Source organism: Strongylocentrotus purpuratus, unplaced genomic scaffold (assembly GCF_000002235.5).
Source record: "Strongylocentrotus purpuratus isolate Spur 01 unplaced genomic scaffold, Spur_5.0 spur5_scaffold_21, whole genome shotgun sequence".
NCBI classification, from domain to species: domain Eukaryota; kingdom Metazoa; phylum Echinodermata; class Echinoidea; order Camarodonta; family Strongylocentrotidae; genus Strongylocentrotus; species Strongylocentrotus purpuratus.
In genome coordinates this window covers 14,245,507-14,267,778 of record NW_022145607.1, presented here as the reverse complement: position 1 = coordinate 14,267,778, position 22,272 = coordinate 14,245,507, and the positions used below count along the sequence as shown (strand labels likewise).

The following is a 22,272-nucleotide window of genomic DNA, read 5'->3' as shown; positions in this document are numbered from 1 at the left end:
AGACCATGTTTAAATTTTTGCTATGACATTTTGCTCCCAGAATCTTGTAAAAATAATGTAAATTAACCAGAAAGCCTAATGACTAAATGCATGTATAAACATATGTTACCAGCTTGTGCTGTAACACTATTACTTTTTTAATAATTGTTTTAAAGAGAGCCTGTCTAAAATATTAAACCATCAATGCTCCTTTAAACCTTTTTTCTATTAACTACACTTATGGTATATTTTATAATTAAAAACCCCAGTGCTTGAATATGTAGGAACTTGTAATTGGGAAACTGTTGCTTTATTCACAAGAGCTACATTGAGCAAGCAAGCAAACAAGCTCCTAACTGCTTGAAAGCCCCTTAACCACTCCCTCCCTTTTCTAATTGCATTCCTTGGACCAGTTTGTAGCGCCAGACATCCTGCCCCGCCACTGCGTCATGGCCAAGATGGAAGGCGTGGTCACGGTCACGCCCTCCTGTGCTGAAGCCGAGATCTACGTGGTCGGTGAACCGATCTACGAGACCACCATCCTGCAGCACGGGGCACTAGTGCAGTTCGGACGGCAGTACACCTTCCGATTCTGTGATCCACAAGTGGAAGACCCGGTAAGGATTTAACCTGTTGAATTCTGTTAAAGGGATCCGGTAACTTTGTCTTAGACCCTTTAAAAATAATCCTTGATTTAGCTCATGCTGCAATGATAATTATAAACTTTTAGGTTAGTCAGATTTAACATTGTTAAACGATCCCTTTAAAGCTTGAGACTACTGGAAGCGGGGGTAATTGGAAAATATGTGATATATCAAAATGAAATTGTATCCAGGGTGTTGAAGTTAAACCACTATTCAGGATGGTTGAACAATTGAATCGTGACTTCTTTCATGCACTGGCATACGCATAATAGGCTTGAGCACTTGGTATGCATGGTGATTCAGAAAATGAAGTATCAAATATGTACAAAAGTGAAAATAAACAAGTTCTGATAAAGTTTTGATATGTTTCCTATGCTGTTAGATTGTTTCTCTCTGAATCTTACCCTTTTTTCTTTCATTCTCTATTTAATGTATTTTTATGTTCTCTGTTTCATCTCTCAATCTCCCCTCTCCTTATCATGCTCTCTCTGTCTGTCTCTCTCTCTCTGTCTCTCTTTCATCCCCTTGTCCTCCTACTCTTCTTTTCTCTCATTTTCTCACTTTCTCCCTCCCTCTCTCCACCTCTCCAGGACTGGGAGGATAGAAATAAATCGCACGTTGAGACGACCTTTGATGCTGATGGTAGCATCGAGACATACGGAAGCAAGCAGGAAAAGGTATGTGTTTAACCATTCCGTTTACACATGCCATTACTAATTTATTCACCACTGATGCTATTAATCTAGAGGCTGTGAAGCTAACTTGCTATTAATTTGTCCTTCTATTGATATTAATTCCTGTGCACTTAATATTTGCATGACTGTTAAATATATCTGTATCAAATTCTAAGCAGTGGTATATTAGTAGCTTGCATGCTTTCTGTTATTACCTCAGTCACACTGTGAAACAAACTCCATCTGACTCCAAATCGACCACTTGGCTATTGTGAAATATATGTATACAGGGCTGTCGTTTAAAGCCGGTAACCGGTAAAACTTGCCGCCTATTCACTCGTTTCTTACCGGCTATAATTCCTAGAGGTCTATAATAAACCTTGCAAAAATCACAGAAAGTAGATCTAAATCAATGCTAATCCAAAATTTCCTTAATTTCGTCCAAGATATAATTAGTGCCGCACATACACGGCCGCAGTCGACGAAATCCCTTACGATCACGAACGCGACGTCGTCCGTACTTACCTAGACCTATCTATCTAACGTTACATCGCAGTTCTCCCCCACAGCGCGGCGGCCAAGCCCGCCCGTCCCTACCCCATTGCGATCCCGATGTGCACGCGAGAAGACGATGCACTGCACAAAATATAATACACACTGATCATAACAAAACTGAAGCTAGCTCGCTGTAACCAAACTATCCGTTGCCGATTTGATATTTGAAGATCACGGAAACCGGGGCCTATACACGTGCGTGCAATGTCTAGAGACAACGTACTTTAGATTCTGAGATGCGCAAATCGGCAACAGAGTTTTGAACTCGGCTGAGTTTAGGCCGGCCACGGCCGTCCCCGGCCGCATAAAAAAATAACGCTCCCCGGCATGTATTCAATAATTTCATGTCAAAAAAAAAAAATTAAATGAGAATTCATATGGGGAGCCAAATAAAAGTCACAAGTAAAAAAAAAAATCAAAATCTAGCCTCTGCTGCCCATTATTTAAATACTGTACATGTATTCAACAAATCATGATGTAGAAAGATTGAGTATGGTGCATCATCTCAGTTTAATTAAAATTTACAAAGTATTGGTACAAAGTGATAAATAATTATCAACTTAATAACTTTTCTTATGAGTTATGATTGTTCATGTAATATTAAACATGAACAATATGTGTGTTTATTACAATATATGTGTAATACAAGGTAGGAAAGATAACTACAAATTTTGTTCTTAGGTATGCACCAGATTGCACGATTTCAAGTGGAAAATCTCAAAAGGTCCCTGCCGTGGGAGGGGGGACAAACCCCCTTCCCAACCCCTCCCCCACTCGGTCGCTTCGCTCCCTCGCAGTGATGGTACCTCCAATAAAATTCAAATTACCTCCTTCAAAAATAATTAACAAGACCCCTGTGTATATCTACAATTTTTTTTGTAGGTCAGTAGTCTGTCTGGAGTTGGTCTTGAGTGGTTCCCGTTCGTGTGACTGAGGTTTAAGGTGCACATGTGACTAAGGTTTTGAATATTAAATCCTAAAGCATGACATAACATGTGCACTTCATAATGATAATATTACTGGCTTTAAACCATGGTGCTCATGCTTCTAATTGTTTTCCCTCTTACTTGGTTGAATGTCTAGGGGTTTCATTATAAATTATAATAATATTATACACTACATTTTGTCCAGTAAAATATGCATCCAACTTTTTATTCTGACTTGCAAATTGGGTCTTCATTCCACCTTTTTTGAAAGTTTTTCAGAGAAATGAAAATAAACCTTTTTGGTAACATGCAATGCATATATGGCTTGCTATTTCTGAATCCCTCTCTTCTCAGTATGTTAGACTAAATATGCCCTTTATTGTGAATGGCATGGCACAAAGTCAAGTCACATTGTGTATTGCCACACCCCCTTCCAACCCTCTCCCACCCCCTCCCCTGTCCAGTCCAAATAAGTGCACCTATTTGTTGTATAGTGATCCATCGTGCACCCCTTTTCTAGTCGCTAGACTAACTGCTAACCCTCACATACGCATACTGTATGACCGATCTACAGATCATCACACGCAACCATGCACAGAGTTATGAGACCACATTCGACTCAGCTGGCCACGTAGCCACCCATACAGGGCGGCACCCACAGGTATGTGGTGGCATGTAGTGAGTTCAAGAGCAGAAAGTTATCCATCAGTTATGGTTAATTCATCAATATGTTCATTCATCATTGATCATTGAATTGTTTTCCTTAACTTAAATCAATGGTTTGTAATAGAGATAGAGAGCACACATCAACACACTTTCAATTTTTTTTTTTCATAGCCTTGACATAAAACACTTTTTATTGAACAGTTTTTATTTTTAGTATAGTGCAGAAATGTGTCATTAATTACTAGATGTATATCAAAAACAATTACTGTCAACTGTCCTAATGTAACATTTATTTCATTTGCCAACTCATTAAATTATTAATGATGATAATAATAATGGTATAATTTGCAAATGCTAACTCGCTCATCATTTGTAATTAATTACTCCCATGCTGTGTATGTTTATAATTGATTGATTAGAATTCATTTCATTTCATTTTCGTTTGTAATTCATTGTCCTCATCATTTGCAATCTGTTATGATTCATGAAATTATAATTTGTTACTTGTAACTATCATTTGTTATTTGTCGTATGTAGTCTTGTTTTATATTTCAAGTTACATCTACTTGTCTTGTATGTCAATCTGTTCATCCCAATATTTGTTTGTTTTAATTTAATCTTTCTCTTCATAGTTGTCTTCTTTTTTCATTTTCTTTGTGTGCATCCTTGCAATGAATGTTTTTTTAATGTTTGATTCTTCCTTTCCTTTCCCCTCCCTTCCATATTTGTTATTATCCATATAAAGAAGAAAGCATTTTGTATGTACAAGATCCTGTGTAATGTAACAGTGAACTTTATCACTATTCTTTTATTGATGAAACATGCTTATATATTTATGTTATAATGATCCCATTCACATGCATTTTTACACGTTTAGCCCATAAGGAATACAATATACTCCATTTCCCACATTCCTCTCATATTTTTTTTCATACACTCTTCATCTGCAAAAAAAGAAGCCTTGTAGTGAATACAATCTTATGATAATTTGATTAGAATGGAATTAAATTTCTAAAGAATTGCCTTTTATACATGAAGAATGGATGACAAATATTAATGTATATAAATAATTCAAAGTTTTAAAAATATTTCTAAAGAGACAATTGTAAAGAGCAACAATGTACTTAATTTACACAAAGCTCTGTTTATATTTGTTCCTGTGGGTAAACAAGGGTTCTTCCTTGCTGTCTATAGTTACGTTTATTAATAATGTCCTATTGCTTGTTAAGATTTTTTCGTTTTGATACAACTTTTGTACTCATCAAATGTTTTCTCTCTGTCGTACAGGCTCGTGATCCAAACACTGAAGTGCTGCCGCTGAGCTTGGAGTTCAGAGATACAGGTGGGTGTTCATGAACTCTGACCTTTTGATAACAATTCTAAAAAAGACAATAAAACGAGGTGAAAACAAGACTATTAGTGAGTAGTGAGTGTTTACTCTATTTTGACATTCTTTATTGAGTTATACAGAAAGTGATGGAATTGCGTCTCTGGATAAATTTCACAATATCCAAAGTTGGTTTCACGTTTTGAAACACGCAAGATATGCCTTTATGTAGCTACCACAAGAACTTTCTGTGATATCTTTTTATTATGAGATCCTTAGAAGTATCAGACTCTCATTTTGACTAAAGAGCAGGAATCAATCTTCAAAGTCATGGTTTCAACGGTGCCATATATCTCTTTTTTTTAACTTGTTATCTTATGTAATAGTAACACTTTGAAATTTTAAATATCTCAAGTTGACAATTTTGACCATACATTTGTTTAAAAACTTTTATTGTTCAGGTGAAGACACCTTCTTTGACGTGGTAGTGCGACAGGTGAATGGAGCCCAGATCTACTTCAAGCTTGCCCCGACGTATGCCCTCTATCTTGCATGTCGTTACCGTCTCTCCAAGCTCTACCGGCCAGAGATGGGTCCCACAGAGAGGGCCCAGCGACTCTCGGCCTTCCTCAACAAAATGGCAGACATCATTGACAGGACCGTCGAGGTAGGGAAAGGCAAACAAGTGAACTTGAGTTTAAAGATGACCGCCTGTATAGAAATCCCAATTTTTGCTTCTCATTAAATCATGTATTAAAGGAAGCTGTCCAAAGAGACCCTCTCCATAGTGAAAACACTCTTTCTTGTCTCCTTTGAATGGTCTTTATCTGCAGGTTTTACTCTGCTATCAGTATTATGATTATTTGGTCAAGCAACATTAAAATTTTTTTTTCTGTTGTCATCAAATTCCCAACTAAATGAGACAGAGTTGCCCTATTTAGATGGAATGAGAAGTGATTGCTTTTGTTAAAACACTCATTTCCACAGGCACATAGATACAGAGTAAAAATAAAAGTTAGAGGATATTCATTGCACTTAAAAATGTGGTTAGACTGATTCAATCCATTGTATTGGTGTACTGTATATCTAATCAATTTTTAGGAAGAAGACCTCTTTTTGTCGTAACTAATTATACAAGATATAGCAAATTTGGAAGGTTTGATTTATATCTGGCTCCAAAAATTTTAAAACAGAGTCATCCATGTTCATGTACCTTCAATGCTGTATGGTGTATGTCAGTATGTTAGTGGTCATCTAGTAGCTCTCTCCCTACTCCTATCTTTGTACAGGAGGAATCTCAGGTGGCAGGAGCCTTGACCTTCTGGTTGGCCAATGTCTCTGAGCTCCTTCACTTCATCCAAGCTGACCGGGACATCGGTGGCATCTCACATGACGCTCAGGACATCCTTCATACGTGTGTCCAGAACACCTTCAGGTAAGTGTTATGACCACCCCTCCAAGACCAATCCTTGCATAACAGCTTACAATGATATAATTTCAGCCCCACTGCACTACTTATAGCTACTTGCGCCCTCTATATAGCAAACAATGCCTGATCGATGACTATTTTTCCTCCTTGGTCCCCTTTTTCTTATGTTAATTGAGTGCTGATTTGATGAGATAACCACATACTAGTGACCACGCAGGGAGGTCTAATCCCTCCTGGCCAAACTAGTGTGGATAGGCTTCAAGGATTTCTTGTCACACAGATTTGCTGAATATGTTTAGGGTGAGTCCCAGGACAATTCACCAAGACAGATCTCCATGTTATGAGCCATTTGCACAATATATTCATATCAGCAATCTTCCACGCATTTGTGCAATACACCATCTTAAAAGTTTTGATGCAATGCTTTGATATTACTGTGGATTTTACTTGTAAGGTGTATGGAATCGCATTCAAAGTTCAATTTCACTCATTGAAACTGTAGCACTTCCTATATCTGAAGTATGTCATGAGCATTTGTGATTCGTTACTCAAAGAGGATGGTCAAAGTGACGCAATGAAAAAGGTAATGATAATTTTACCAACCATTTAATATCATCCTCCTCTTCGTTTTCCAGGCATCTTGTGAGAGCCATGCAGCTTGAGCTCAACAAGAACCTCTCTGCATTCCTCGACCCCAGCGACGAAGCCGACGTTGAGAAGGACCTCATTGCTGGTAAGAAGATGCCACTTCTCTTTCATTCCTCTAATCTTTCTATCATCTTACCGTGATGTAAGGGGGGGGGGGGGGAGGGGTCCCTAGCATGTAGAACGGACACTGTACATGGCAGTAATGCCTCAGTCACACCTTTGCATATTGCTGCGTATTTATGGCAAGCCGTTTTAACATTTATTCCTATTTCTTGATATCAAGTGATGAATTCTTGTTATCAAGAAATGATTTTCTGTTGTAAAGCAATGGTAATTCTTGATATCAAAAAATAGGTAAAAATGTTAAAATGGCTTGCCATAAATATGCAGCAATACTTGTAGGGCATGTCAAGAATTCCTGGTTTTAATGTCCACCACTTTATCTGGTTGACCTTACACATTTTTCCTTCAAAATTAATATCTTGTTTAGATCAGCTTTCTTTTAACACACAAACACCTCCCTTTTTTGTCAAAGGACATACACATGTAGCCCCAAACCATGTAGTTCACATTCTGCTTTCAGGTAATTAATTCAGTAGTGTTGAAATATATAATTTTGAAACCAATAGATCATTTTCTGGTCCTTTTATGTCCTCATCACCTTCTGAGAGGCAGTATGAGAGGCATTATTCTTTTGATAAAGATAGGTTTGAAAATTGGAGGTTATTTGCAAATTTTCACTAGAAAGTCTAAAACTTACAGATCGGCTATACTAACAAATGTGGACCTGGCTGCTAACTTCACTTGTATGCTGGTACATGTAGGTCCTATGAAAATAACTAAAAAGACACAAACGATGAGTGTTACGAAAATATTCCCATTTCTCCATGCATTCATATCCATGGCTTGGTTGTGATACTCATACATTTTAACATTTCTGTGCATGGGACTTTGTTTGGAATGTGGAATTTTGAATTTCAGAATGTTTTCTTGCCTGTAGATTAAGTATTTCTTAAATTGTTTCAATGTATTTTGCCTCTTCATATCATGGGAACCATGGTCTTGTTTTCATAACATACATGTAATCTGGAATGTAGGTCAATTGAAGACACTCAGAGCATGGGTTCATCAAGCCTGCTTAGGTGCTGGGGAAATAAAAGGCTGGATCCTATGTGTACTTCACCAGTGCTAAAAAATAAATGGGGATCAGGGGCTCTTTGGTCCTCCCCCCCCCCCCTTTCCAAAGGTTAGGGAGAGTCTCGGACACTGGTCAGTGTCCCAAATACCAGCTGATGGTCCGTTCTCTTGATTCGAAAGTGCTTTGTACTCAATAGTGCAATACTGAACAGTTCTCGCCTAGCAAATTTTCAAGAAAAGATGTATGGCATTATGATAGAGGACAGTTTTGCCTGTTTTCTGTCCTGTATGTCCTGTTTGCAAAACATGAAGAACATACATGTAACCCTACAGCTAATAAATAGTTCTTCTATAAACAAAAAAATTCATGAGGAATAAATTTCTTCAGTATGATTGATATCTTCTTTCCCAAAATTGTTTAGACTGTTTATTTGTCTGGGTCCATTAGAAGTTAATAGTTCTTTAAAAAAAAATAAAAAAAAATAAAAAAGTGCATATGAGTACATGTGAGAATATGTTCGTACTTACAGAACTATAAAGCCCCTTTGGTAGCATTCAGAGTGCAGTGCCTGTAATGCAAAAGGCATTTTTAGGGTGGTCTAGATGCATTTAACCATTTACGGTAATCCTAAATACTTCAATGACATGATTTAGCCTGATTGAGGTACATTTGTAGCAGGGTTATATGATCATCTACCATCAGTAAATTATCTCATTGTTTTGCTTCTGTGCTTTTTAACAAAAACTGTGCCTTTTGCACTATGAGTGCGATTTGTATATTCCTGTACTTGGATCACATATCACGCCCCTAAATGAGTAAGGACGAGAAAATTAGCCTGGATTATAAGCCACCGTTATGCTAAAAATATCATGTCTGGGAAGTGTGGGAAATGTTGGAAGTAACTTTGAGGACAACTAGAACTACTAGTATGGTAAAACTTTAAACTGGTATGTATACACAGGCGAGAAAAAGTTTGCCCTGGAAATTAAACCTATTTGAAAATAACAATAATAATAGTGTGAACTTATAGAGCACACACACCATCCAGGGACGCTCATGGTGCTAGCTCAGCAACAGTTCTCTTTAATACATGTTCAAGTATAAAAGTAAATGTCTATTTGATAATAGAGTTACACTATTAGAAACTCAAAAACAATTTTGTCCTGAATGTTCCTCTCCCAGACGAGGATGGAAAGAGCGTTGAGAACGGGCGCTGGATGAGGCCCCCTTCACGAAGCCCAATGAGTGGCCGCCCAACAATAGGTAGGATGATAACTTAAACTAAATCCTTGCAAAAACAACCAGCAAGAAATAATCACTATTTTCTTCACAAAATTGCAGTTACACATTTTTCCATGACCTTGTGGGGTTTTAATGTGCATGCTATGTTTTTATATGTGATTTGCATGTAGTGCTCAAACTAGTTCCCTGCATGTTTTTATTTTGATTGCTTTAATTTCCTTAAAAGTGAGAGGTTAGATAGAAGATACAGACATTCCTGAGCAAGCTAACTTTGGCATTTAGATTGTCTTCCTATTCTTTTACATTAATCACTTTTCATTTTGAAAAAAGAAAAGAAAAAAATCAGTTTTGTGCATGGGTTACTTTGTATTGAGTTTTGTTGTTGGTTTTTAGCACATTTTCATCAGGAATATTTTCTTCTTTATTACTGTGCATGGGTTTCTTGTCTTTAGTCCTCATGTATGATTGGATTTAATACTAAACCTCAGTAGTACATTGTACATGGAAATCTAGTTTGGCTCATGTAAACTATTCATTTGAAAAATAACTATTCATTTAAGAAGTATGCTAGACTGTAAACCTGAATGTACATGTAGGCCAACATAGAATGTAGTTTCTCCTTGTTCACTTCCCCTTATTCATAATCAGCAGAATTAATATTTCAGTCTTGGTATCGATACATGTCTGCAGTACCCTATCTTTATCATTTCCATCATCTTTGCCATCCAATTATACATGAAGATCATTATTCCTCAGTTTTATCATTACCTTTTTTAGTTGTATTTCTTTTACATATTTTTTTTAATTTTGTATACACATTTTCATAATCAATGCTGTTTTTTCTGTCTCCATGGTTTCCCACAGCCAGTATATGAAGAAAAAAACTCACTAATCAACTTTGTGATCAATTTGATATTTAGTTTTTGTGAACATGATATGCAATATGTCATGTAGAACAAGTGGTATAAACCATCTGTTCACTTACCAGCCTCAAAATATTTTTATCAAGCCCTTTTACTTTTCACCCATATGCTTGTGTCATAAGTTTTATCCTTTCATTGCATGCATGTAGTCGCTTTAAATGTCACCCAATAGTTTCACTGTTCGTCATTTTATGTTTACGTATGTGCCCATGATTGATTTTATTTTCCTAAATTGCCTCTTCATGGATTTCATTTTATTTATCACAGACTGTGAATGTTTGTAGTGCATTGTTGTTTTGAATGAAACATATATTTGTAGCAGTAGAAGAACAGAAAAACAAGTTGTTATAGCATAAAGCTTTGTTTAGGTTTTATTTTTTGAAGTGCAGACTGCCTTAGTGATCACACTTATTTGTTATTGTTGTTGATGATGATGATGATGATACATAAATATTTGACATGAGCATAGAAAATTCATAAAAAACACAAACAAACAATTATAGATATAACAATAGTTAGGATGGCAAGGTACCACTTAGCATCTCTACCATAATAATTGATCATCCATTATCATTTATCCATAGCATGGTAAACCTCAAATGTCTGATGCATTCAAAATTGAAACCATTTTCCATTAGGAAATTTGAATCTTATGATAATGTGTGGTTCAAGCATGTTAATGATGATCAAATATTTTCCTTCATGTATAGCCACTCACTCACAGCAGTCTTAAAACAAATAACAGTCTTTATGTTTCAGATCATAGTTCACATTACAGCACTCAAAATGTTTTCTTTGATTAAGATTTGATGAATCACATCTTTGGGGTTTAGTGTGAGACAGCACATGAATTGTTTGTACTGCTTTTAGGCCTTAACTTTAATAAGAAACAAGATAGAAGAAAGCTTATTGATTGTGACTGTGATAAGTATTAATGGATTGCATGGGCAAAGTCTGTTTGCCAATATTCATTTGAGTAAACATGCAACACAATATTAGGTAAATATACTGTTGCATGATTCATGGGGAGTTAAATTTCAGCTGTTGTTTCACAAATAATAGTCTGGAATGTGTTGGACATGTACAGTGTCAATTACTCACATGTTATTATCTCTATTAGTTTCAGAGCATGTCTAATCTCACTGATAATAATGTTATGCATACCTCTTGACTCTGTTTTCAAAACATCCTGAATGTAGCAAGACTCGTTATGGCAATAGTATAGGTTTTCCCGGCCAATTTCGTCAAAGCAGCGATCAATTTCACTAACGTGCATTCATGTTCGAGCAAATTTTCTCCACTCGTTGCTTCCCTGTTTCATTTTTAAACTTTTTGCATTCAATTTCGTTTCGAGTCACCGAATTTTCGAAACAAGCACATTCAAATTAACGTTTGGTTCAACCAATTTGGAAATGCGTTAGCGTCATTCAATTTCGCCAAAGTTGAGTGGGAGGACAATTCTTTGTCGAATTGCGGTTTCATTTTCGTCTATGGGCAACCTCTTTTGCAATCGGGTCATTCAAATTAAAACTAGACCTTATAATTATTGTACGAGGCTCGATGTTTATTCGGATATTCACTGTTTCATGTTCATTTGTTTATTATTTTTCTCTACGATCTTTTCTGACATGATTTCACATTATACAATCTTCTTATTTGTCTGATATATTTATATTGCATTCAATATTTTCTCTTTCTGTCGATCTTTATTTTTGATGAACATTTCTTTATACAGTCATGTCTTCATATCTTTCATTATAAATGAGGTTATTTTTTAAATGTTTTTTTTTTATCAATCTGGATTGAGTGGGTAATCTTTCTTTCCTTTCATTTCACATATTTTTCTTTATTCATCATTGTATTTTGTTTCCATCATGGCCATGTCTAAAGCTCAACTCTACCGCTGTCCAGGATCTGTGTATAATTATATAGCTTGTTCTTAGAAGAAGAAGAGAAGTCACAAATTGTGCGCCTTCTCTGGGGACAGTTACCTGTGTAATGACATATATCTGCTAACGAATACGCATAATCATTCCTACTAGTAAACTTAGCAGTAAATTATTCAAACAGAAGTATATTAAGTGACAAATTAACATCAAATGAAAAGCAATGCACAAATGTCACATATGGATGCCTAATCACGAAATTGAATGCTCGAATACATACCACCGTCTGTCCGGCGCGAATTTGAATGCTCTTTGCACGCTTTTCTAAATTGAATGCTGGTTTTGCACTTCTCCGTGACAAGAGTATGAAATCGCATGCTACTAAATCAAATTGAACGACGCAATTAGCTTTTTGAATGTTGATCTACATAGTCATTCAATTTCGCACGAACTTGAATGAACGTAACGTTAATTCGGATGCTAAGTTTACGAAGTTGGGCGGGAAAACCTATATTCAGCAGTGCTATTGCCTACTTGTGATTTTTAAGTGTCTTGTAATATCAAACATCTTTTAATATAGATGTTGTGTTAAAACTCCAGGAATGTGTTTTTAAAAAAACGTTGACCTTTTTTTAATTGTATTTGTATTTATATGTACTTTGTAAATCTCAATAATAGTGAAATCTAAAACCAATTAAAATTTTGAGCAAAAAACTGGTAAGCTTTTTAGATTAAGAATATTGCGAAGTTGGCTTGCATTGAATGTTGCGATACTTCATAAAGCTATTTTTCTTCTCACCAAATCCAAACAGAGCATGCAACATTTTCCAGTAATCTGGCAAAGTAAAATGATGTTATAGATTCATTATTATTTAAAAGAAAATTGGTCTCAAGGCAAAGTAGTAAAAATTATATTTAAAAAAGCTTTAAAGAATGTAGAAGAACATAAGCAGTGAAGAGGCGGGCCTTTCTCTTTTTTGTTTTCTTCTCTTTTCCTAAATTCTGCTATTAATTTCTATTTGTTACTATTTCATTCATTAATGCTTTATCTATTTACCTTCCTGTCTGTTTTTCTAATTATCTTTATAACTACTGTACTTCGTTCTCCTTTCCTCTTTTTTTGTTTTTTAGAGCATTCCTTATTTAACCATAACTACTAGTACTATTCATTTATATTTTAAGTATCTTTCTCTCTCTCTCTTTTATTTCTCTTGTATCCCTTTTCCACTTTCCTCCTTCTTTTTCTCTGTCGGCCTCTTTCTATTTACTTTTTATCTTTCTTCTCACACTCTTTCTTCTCAGTTCCTATGTCTTTTTGTTTCAGTATGATTACATTCACATAAAATATTTGTCTTTCTCTGCATCTCCTCATCTTTCTCTCTTTACCAGGCGACGTTCTTCAGATCCTCTCCTCGGCCATGACCCTCCTGCGCGTGTGCCGCGTCAATGCTGCCCTAACCATCCAGCTCTTCTCGCAGCTCTTCCACTTCATTGGGGCGGGGCTCTTCAACCGCCTGGTCTCCTCCCCGCGCCACGCTAACCTCTGCACCCAGGAGTGGGGCCACAGGCTGGTGAGGCGTCTCTCCAGGGTGGTCGCCTGGGCTGAGAAGCAAGGGCTGGAGGTGGCAGCAGAAACCCACTTCCAGAAGCTCAAGCAGGTGAGTGCTACATGGAGTGGGAAAACACTCCGTCCCTCCAATAGGACGTTAAATGAAGGGCCCAGTGTACAGGAGAGTCACCACCCTTGCACGTTAAGAACCCTCTGCAGGGGAAAACTCCGGTGTAGTGGTCCACCTGCACACCCCAATCAGGTCGAGTATACACGGCATCTGCAAGAATCTTCAGTATTGAAGGAGGCAGATTGATTTTAAGAAGAAAAAGAAGTTCATGAAGATTTTTCTAAACTATAGTATATCATCTGAAGATCTTTTCCTGCCAAATGCTGTTCTTGATGTATTTCCATTATTTTCTATCACCTATTTTTGTTATAATTTTTCCAAGCTACAATGAATGAGAGCATTTATTACAGTGACTACCATGTCGGTTAGACTATTCTGTGTCATCACATTTTGTTGTTCAGTAAAATGATAAGTTAGTTTGATTTAAACAATTCATCTTCCTGATTTTCTTTCTTTCCGTCTATGGAACCGAGCGTATCCATATTAAAAAACAGCTGTAAAGCACTTTAACTTTTGCAACGCCTTCGGGCAGATTCATTATGCATTTTTTGTGTACTTTATCCTATAGTTCTTCATGCAAGATTGTTGAATTGAAAGTATCATCTTTATAAATGTACCATTTGTTCAGTTCACTTTGTTCAATTAATTAATTCTTGCATCCAATTAACCGTTTATTTTCTTCTCCACCAGGCCCTAGAGTTGCTGACCTCATCCAAGGAGAATTCTAACCAGCTCAATGCTGCCATTCATAACGGCTGGATGCTCAACTCTCGTCAGATGAAAGCTATCCTGGATAACTACATCCCTCCTAAGGGCTCCATCCAGATTCCGCCTGAAGCCATTGCTAAGGTATCTATTAAAGGGATTGGGTGACTTTGTCTCAGATTCTGAAACGAAATCCTGGATTTAGCTCATGCTGCAATCATAATTATAAACCTTTAGGTCAGTTAGGAACCCCATGACTTTTTCAAGCTGATTCGCCTGTCTAATTATCAAAATATTTATGGTTGGAAATCAAAATTTAAAAATTTGATTTCCTAATGGTTTTCATAACACTACAGTTTTTTGGGGAAAATGAGTATAGTAAAACCGGTCACTCAAAGATTTTTACTTTTTGATGGCACTTCTTGATCATTTTGAAGCGCAATTTGTTTAGGGCTTCAATATTACATCATATCACAGACACTGATAACACGTATGGTCATGCATCTCAGACGTAACATTGTTAAACGATGCCTTTAATACAATCTCTCTCTGTGTCTCTCCATTCTCTCCATCCTTTTCCACCCCTATCCCTTGCCCCTCTTCCAGGCCACCTCCATGGCAGCCTCCGAGGAGGAGCTACAGGCCCAGCGTGAGGGTCATCCCATCCTGATAGAGGAGGAGAGAGAGCTGAGGGTACCGGCCTTCCTACCCGACGACGGCTACTCCAGTGACATCATCAAGGGGGTCCCCAACGGCCTGGGCGAGTTCTTCAACCCACTCATCCAAGCTGGTGAGACATAGTCTTTTCATTATTTTAACTTTCAGATCCTTGATGTACTAAACAGAATACTCATATAAAATTGGAAGGCTTTGAGTGTGAAACAAGGATATATTGCTCGAGCTATGACAATATTGGATTAGTCGAAGACGAGTCTAATATTTATGATTAGTCTGACTAGCGAAATATCAAAATTTCACTTGCCTCTGTAAAGATGGCTTTGTTTTTGTGTGATATCGATATCGATAGTTGAAGTTCCCAAATGACTGAGCAAAGATGACTGAGTCATCCGGGTACTGCGCTAAAGATATTGAATACACTGATTCATTGTACTACTTAAAAGCCTTACGTGTACATTATATAGATAATAATTCATTTCTGAATAGATTTGTGTATAATGTGACTATTTCATATTTAACTTTCATTTGTTCCTTTTTTTGTGTGCTTCAAAATGTTAAATGACACATTCAAATTCTAATATGGGATTTTGTTCTTCTTCATGTGTATGTACTTTTCTTCCTTTCATAGCTCAAGTGCGTCTGACCCCTCACCCGAAGGCCAATGGTACATGGACTGTTCACATGAATGGCAACCAGCCATCCATCCTGGATTCGCCTGCTCCCTCCTCCCCTCAGACTCCGCAGCCCCCTACCTCCCAACAACCAGGGTCCGCGCCACATCTTGAGGTAACCAAAAGCATTTATTTCTATCTAGATGCTTGGTTTTCAATCTTTTTGACCACATTAAGTATTCCTTGAAAGTGCTGTGGCTCCCTTAATGCACTTCTTGGTGTTACTTTATGTCGTGCAATTACATGAAAATTGAAATTTTGTTTCTTTGATTCTGATTATTACCGCCACCCCCTCCTCCCCTATAATTGGATTTCACAAACAGGATAAGAATTACTGTTCTCTCTAACAAAAAATTTAGATAAGAGGTGAAAAATATTGTTCAGCAAATAAGGTTCTAAACAGAATATAAATTTCTTTATTCAAGTGCAAAAGATGTGTGTATTAGAAACAGACAACTGTATTTACACAAATATTTACAAATCTCACTGAGATTGTAGTGCGGTGAAATTTTGTATAAAAAGCTGATTTGTTGGCATTGATTTAGAGTTTCTTTCCGTCATGAGTGGAGCCTCAAAATAAGATAGATAGTTGGCACATACCCTGTAAATGCTGTTTTATGAGTGGCACAATTTAGTGGGTTTCATTCCTATTTCACTTTGTGATACTTGGCCCCATCTTATAAAGGGGTGGGATTGATCCAAATCAATCACAAGTTGACGGTCTCTTATCTCTTATTTACATAGTTGCGATTGATATCAATCGCAAATAACTAGTGATTGATGTAAATTTTTTATAAGACAGGGCCCCCAAACTACATGTAAATGTTATGTTTAACCTCGAGCTTTCCTTTTCTTTTGCACAGCCTCAAGTGAAAGCTGATGCTAAGCCAGCCGGCAATGAGCCGGAGGTCTACACAATACAGCTCAACAAACATGGAAAGCCAGGCATGGGGCTGAGCATCATAGCAGCCACTGTAAGTCTCTCTCTTTCTCTTTCTCTTTCTCTCTCTCTCTCTCTCTCTCTCTCTCCCTCCCTCTCTCTTCATCTATCTCTATCTGACTCTCTATGTTTCTTTTTTTTCCTCTTTGTGTGTGTTTGTTATTACCTGAAAGATATTGCAGATTGTATCCTTTGTGAAACTGAAATCCAATTTCCATTCAACAATTTACCAAAAATTGAATTCATCAGCAAGGAAATACAAACATGATTCATTTATTTATGTATTGAGAGCCAAAATCAGATTCAGAATAAATTCTACCCTTGCCTCGATTCAATTTTACAACTTTGTTTTATTTTGTTTTACGACAGGGAGCTGGTCAGGAAAAGATTGGTATCTATGTGAAGGCTGTTGTGCCCGGATCAGCTGCTGATGTGGTAAGTACAAGTTACTTTGAAAAGGCACAGGTTTATCTTTAAAAAAAAAAATTTTTAAACCCATTATACTGGATAATTATGTATACTTTCTATTTCACAACTTTAAACCATGTAAAATATATTATATTATTGAATGTTGAATTGCATATCTGATTTCTTGTCAAAATTGCTGTTCTGTTGGAAATGAAAAATAAAACTGAAACTGGAACATGGAATACCCTTTAATGTCATTTTTTTCTCCACAGGATGGTAGAGTGAAGGCTGGTGATCAGATCCTCGCTGTAGATGGCAACAGCTTACTGGGGTTGGATCAGGACGCGTAAGATAGTTTACCATTCTTATTTACTGTAACGGATGTATGTGCTTTCTTCCCCCATGTAATTCCATTCATTCAGTACAAAGATAGCTCTTATAAAAAAAAATTGAACCCTTTTCTTTATTGATTCAGTTATTCTGAAATATACATGGTATACTGAACGACATAAACTGCAATATTTCATTTCATTTTGCTCATGAACAAATTAAAGGTTCAGGCATGATTAACAAGAACATAAGATAACCAAAATATTGTTCCATTTGTTGAACAATGAAGTATATGTAACATTAATTTTGGTTTGGTTAATAATGGCTTGTTTCTTTTCCTCCCACTTGAATATATAATTTAGCTGTGTGTATTTGAAGTTTCAAATAAATCGATTCATAAAAATAAAAATTAAACTCTGCCATTTTGTGTAAATACTGTAGTTTGATGACAATTTTTGTCCAGGGTTGAAATGATAATTTGGTTAATGTAGGATGGTGACCAGTGAGCAATTGATTCCGAAGCAGCTGTCATACAAGTGAGAAAAATGTCTCACGTTTTAATTCTCTTTCCTTTCTCTGTTGGTATGCAGGGCTGCCCAGTTTCTGGTCAAGTCTGGTCAGATTGTGGAGATGACCATTGCCAAGCAAGGAGCCATATTCCATGGTTTGGCTCAGATCCTCAGCCAGTCAACACCACCACAACAAAGAGGTAATGAGAGAAAAATAAAATGACAAGGGGAATTAGGGGGGATACAACAAAGAGCAAAAATGATATATTGATAAAAAGAGCGGTACATGCACTTAAAGTTTCCGTTTCAAAAGGAATATGATTTGTGAAAATTTATTCTGGTTTCCCTATACACAAAATCACCTTACATCTGTAATCGGTCACTGTAAATTTGAATAGATGTTCCAATTCAAACTATCACTAGGGAGTTATACACATGTTTTGGGTAAAATCCCAAACAATTGTATCATATTTCTTTGAGGTGTACAATTATTTCAATCTACCATTTTAGTTGAGTTTCGACAGAATGATTTTTATGATTTTACATAAAGAAAATTAATGTATGAGTCAGTATTAGCTCTGGGCATTCTGATTTTTAAAAATCCTAGTTTAGTTCACAGTTTCTTTGTTGATATTTTTTTCCTTCAGTTTGGATATGACTTTGATTCCGATTTTTTTCATCCCCTTATCTACCCCACCCTCGTTCCCTTCTGTGGAATGTGTCCTTGCCCTCCTCCAATTTATACCCCTCCCTCCACCCACCCACCAGCTTACAAAGGAGAACGTCAGCCCCGCCCTGTCAGTGAAGATTTATCAGGGCGTTCCGGTACCCTCCCCCCTGGCATGGGTGCCCCTAGGGAGTCCATGGAACCTAGGGGGACCGCCACCATGCCCAGGGGGATGATTGGCGTGCCCCTTGTTGGCCTGAGAGAAGCCGATAAGGCCCGGTCCTCCCCCAATCTTGGTGAGAAGAATATATGTCCAGAGTTGATCTTTCACCTCGTGGTTTGCTGTCCACTGTGTTCCTCTTGTTTGTTATTGGTATTCCTATTCAATCAAACATTTTCAAAGCACCTCATGCAGTGAATATACCCTTCCTCGTCTACCTATTTCTTACTCACTCTCTCACCCTTTGCATGCCTGACTATTTTGTAAACGTGTCAACTATCATTAGATGTCTTGCTATTTTCAAACCCAACCGTCTTGTCTTCATATCTGTTTGTCTATTTATCTCTTCATTTAAATCCTCTCTTTCTTCTCTTACGTGAAAATGCACATTCCCTTTTCACATCCTTAAAGGGGAAGTCCACCCTGAAATAAAGTTAGCTTTAATAGGAGTAGAAAAATGAGAGAAACAAGTCAGTGAAAGTTTGAGCAAATTCCGATTAAAAATAAGGAAGTTAGGATTTTTGAAGTTGTGATCAATCAAACACAAATTGGCAACTCTATGACGTATCATGCGAGCTCAACTTCCATTTGCTCAGTACTAAAAAAATCTAAAATTTTCATTTTCCCTCAAGAAAAATTTCAACCATACATGCACCCTAAATATAATAATTGCAAATATGTTTCTATACTCCCCCTGCAAGGAACAAATATATATTCCCTCATCAATAACGAAGAAAACATGATTTTATGGAATATTATGCACAAAGCAAATGAAGGAGAGCTCGTATAATAAGTCACAGAGTTGCCAATTTGTATTTGATTGATCACAACTTCAATAATTCATAACTTTCTTATTTTCATTCAGAATTTGCTCAAACTTTCACTCACCTGATTTTCTTATTATTCTGCCTCTATCGAAACAAACTTATTTTGGGGGTGGACTTTCCCTTTAACAGTATGTCTCATTTTTTATTTTGTTTCTCTCTATTTCTATCTCTCTCTCTCTCTCTTTCTCTCTCTCTCTCTCTCTTTTCCTTTCTTTGTGCTTCTGTCTCACTATCACACACGTAATTGCACCAAGTGTTTCAAGTTGCTGATTATTGTCCCTTTTTCTTGCATGAAATCCTTTATATCTCGTTTTGCTGTCTCGAAATGAAGTCTCTGTGTATTGCAAATGCTGCATGATCTGTCATTTTTCTTACTGTTTCATCGCAAGTGATTTCCACTCTGACCTATGTTTGAGCCTCATTTCTGCAATTTGTAAGGACTCTTTGTGCGTAATGCATTTTTCCTACTTGAAATATTGCCTTTCGTTCTGTTGTGAGCGAAGCTCTTTTATCTTCTGTTGTTTAAAGCTTGTTTTATGCATGTACATGTACATCTAACTCCTATGTCTATCCGTATCAGCATACTACATTTACATGTACACTTTGAATCTGAGCATGATAAATATATTTTTTTTAAACATAACTCTTTAGTAATCCATTTCAAGTTTGTGATTTCCTTACTCCTGTGTGCACATTGTTTCACTGTTGTAGTTGTTCTTGCACTTTGTGATTTCTGTTACCTATGTTGAAGTTTCACTATTCTTTGTGATGATATTAGTTTAAGCCCATGTAAAGTGTTGGGAGCCTCAAATTTACCAGAAATTTGTTGACAACATTTCACTTAAATTGTATCATAATGTGTAAGAGAATGTCATTGAAGACACACTTCTGCATAGATTTCCGCCCTAAAAAGTGTTTGAAGACGAATAGTGATAAAAGAATGCATAATTTGGGTTTTTTGTTGTATGCAGAAAACCTAAATTTTGTATTCTTTCATCAATATTTGAGTTCAAACACTTTTGTTTTGAAAAGCCTTGCAGAAATGTGTCTGAAATGACTTCCTCTTTTAATACATTATGATACAACTAACATGAAATTTTGCCATCAAAGTTTTGGGGCTCCCAACACTTTAGAGGGGCTTTAATGTTTATTATTCATCTTCTGTCTCACAATAAACTATATACTCTCAAAGTCCATTATTTTTCACTGAAATTTGTCAATAATACTAATAGCAAGTTATCAAGTATTTTGTTAAAGGTATCCCTTTTGCAGCCAACATCATATTCTGTAGAACTTTGCAGGAATCATGAGTATGTCTCGTACAGTATATCCTATCTGTGAAATTTAAACGTTTAACGGTTAGCAGTGACCTAGTTATGCAGGGGAAACCATCTACTCTCTAGACTTCTCTGTCAGACACTGATGAGTGACTGACTGACTTTTTAAAATTTTGTTAATAACATAGATAAAATTAGCTGTAAAGGGTACATTATCATTTGTACACATCAATGACCCGCTTCTTATAATGAACAAAATAAAACTCATTAAGTCTTTACTCAGCACAATATGTACAACTATGCGATACAAGGGTCTGAAAATCTACTAGGCATAATTTTCTCAACATGTTTTGAAAATTCCTAAAAGTCGATTTCCACATAGAGGCAATTACCAGTTCTAATCTTTTAAGAGGAGTTTTTAGTTGGTATTATCTCTTGTTTACCATCAGATTTACATAATTATACATTTTCAGCCTGCAAAAGGGACAGACTGTAAAGTTGTAAAGTTGTTCTTAATATAATGTTTATCAAGAAAGAAATGAGACTCTGTCCTTTGTTTAACAATGGCCTGTTAAAGTAAGTCTGGTTCAAATAGATACAGGGCAATGGGATACCTTTAATATCGTTCTCCATTTCTTAAGACTCAATTCGATCAATTCAAAATAATTCTTTTTTAATTACCATAAATAAACATGGCAAAAGTCTGAATAGTCAAGAAAAATGATGCGCCGAGAGTTCTCTCTTTTACCATTTTCTGTTTCCTTTTTTCTTCCTTCACCAGCCGAGGAGAGACCTCCAGAACGAGGGAACTACATGCCGATGACGAGCAGCAACGGTAGGGATGACTATCCCCGCCATGGCTCTGTCAGTATGAGGCCAGAACCCAGGAGGTAGGTTGAGTGCAATCAGGGTTGTCTTGCTTAGATGAAATTTTTTACAGTCGTTTGCATAGATGACAATTTTTACGTCTTTTATCCCGTCTATGATATAAGGTTTAAATAAGGTTCGAGTTGCAGTTTAATTTTAGGATAGGTTTAGGAAGAGCGTTAGTGTTTGATTTAGAGTTTGGTCCAGAGTTGAAGTTAGGAATTTGTTTAGGGTACGTGTACATATAGTTTGCTGGCTGGAGCATGTGTCATTGATCCCATGTGCATTCAAACAGGCAGCCCACACAAGAAAAACCTGTAAAGATTGATTTATCTAGTATGATCTTACTTTTTTTGTGTGGAATAAATGTATTTATCACAAAGACTGGACTATGTTCCTTAAACAGTCAAACCTGCATTAGTAACCACCTGTCTACACAGACCACATTTTTTTGTTC

At 36.6% G+C, this 22,272-nt stretch overlaps 1 protein-coding gene across 4 annotated transcripts in view; it reads left to right on the top strand.

Annotated features, from left to right (window-relative positions):
• Positions 1–22,272, top strand: part of LOC589923 (afadin) — a 53,773-nt gene that overhangs the window by 23,891 nt on the left and 7,610 nt on the right. The window contains exons 10-27 of one of the 4 annotated variants that reach the window (XM_011672737.2): positions 393–596; positions 1,214–1,300; positions 3,353–3,439; positions 4,732–4,786; positions 5,233–5,438; positions 6,061–6,206; positions 6,836–6,933; positions 9,169–9,249; positions 13,427–13,695; positions 14,407–14,565; positions 15,028–15,211; positions 15,728–15,885; positions 16,634–16,744; positions 17,080–17,145; positions 17,391–17,464; positions 18,039–18,157; positions 18,726–18,920; positions 21,730–21,838. In XM_011672737.2, coding sequence (XP_011671039.2) covers positions 393–596; positions 1,214–1,300; positions 3,353–3,439; positions 4,732–4,786; positions 5,233–5,438; positions 6,061–6,206; positions 6,836–6,933; positions 9,169–9,249; positions 13,427–13,695; positions 14,407–14,565; positions 15,028–15,211; positions 15,728–15,885; positions 16,634–16,744; positions 17,080–17,145; positions 17,391–17,464; positions 18,039–18,157; positions 18,726–18,920; positions 21,730–21,838 — 2,408 coding nt within the window. The remainder of the gene's footprint in view (positions 1–392; positions 597–1,213; positions 1,301–3,352; positions 3,440–4,731; positions 4,787–5,232; positions 5,439–6,060; positions 6,207–6,835; positions 6,934–9,168; positions 9,250–13,426; positions 13,696–14,406; positions 14,566–15,027; positions 15,212–15,727; positions 15,886–16,633; positions 16,745–17,079; positions 17,146–17,390; positions 17,465–18,038; positions 18,158–18,725; positions 18,921–21,729; positions 21,839–22,272) is intronic. The other 3 variants (XM_011672739.2, XM_011672738.2, XM_030995016.1) reach the window with 3 other exon arrangements.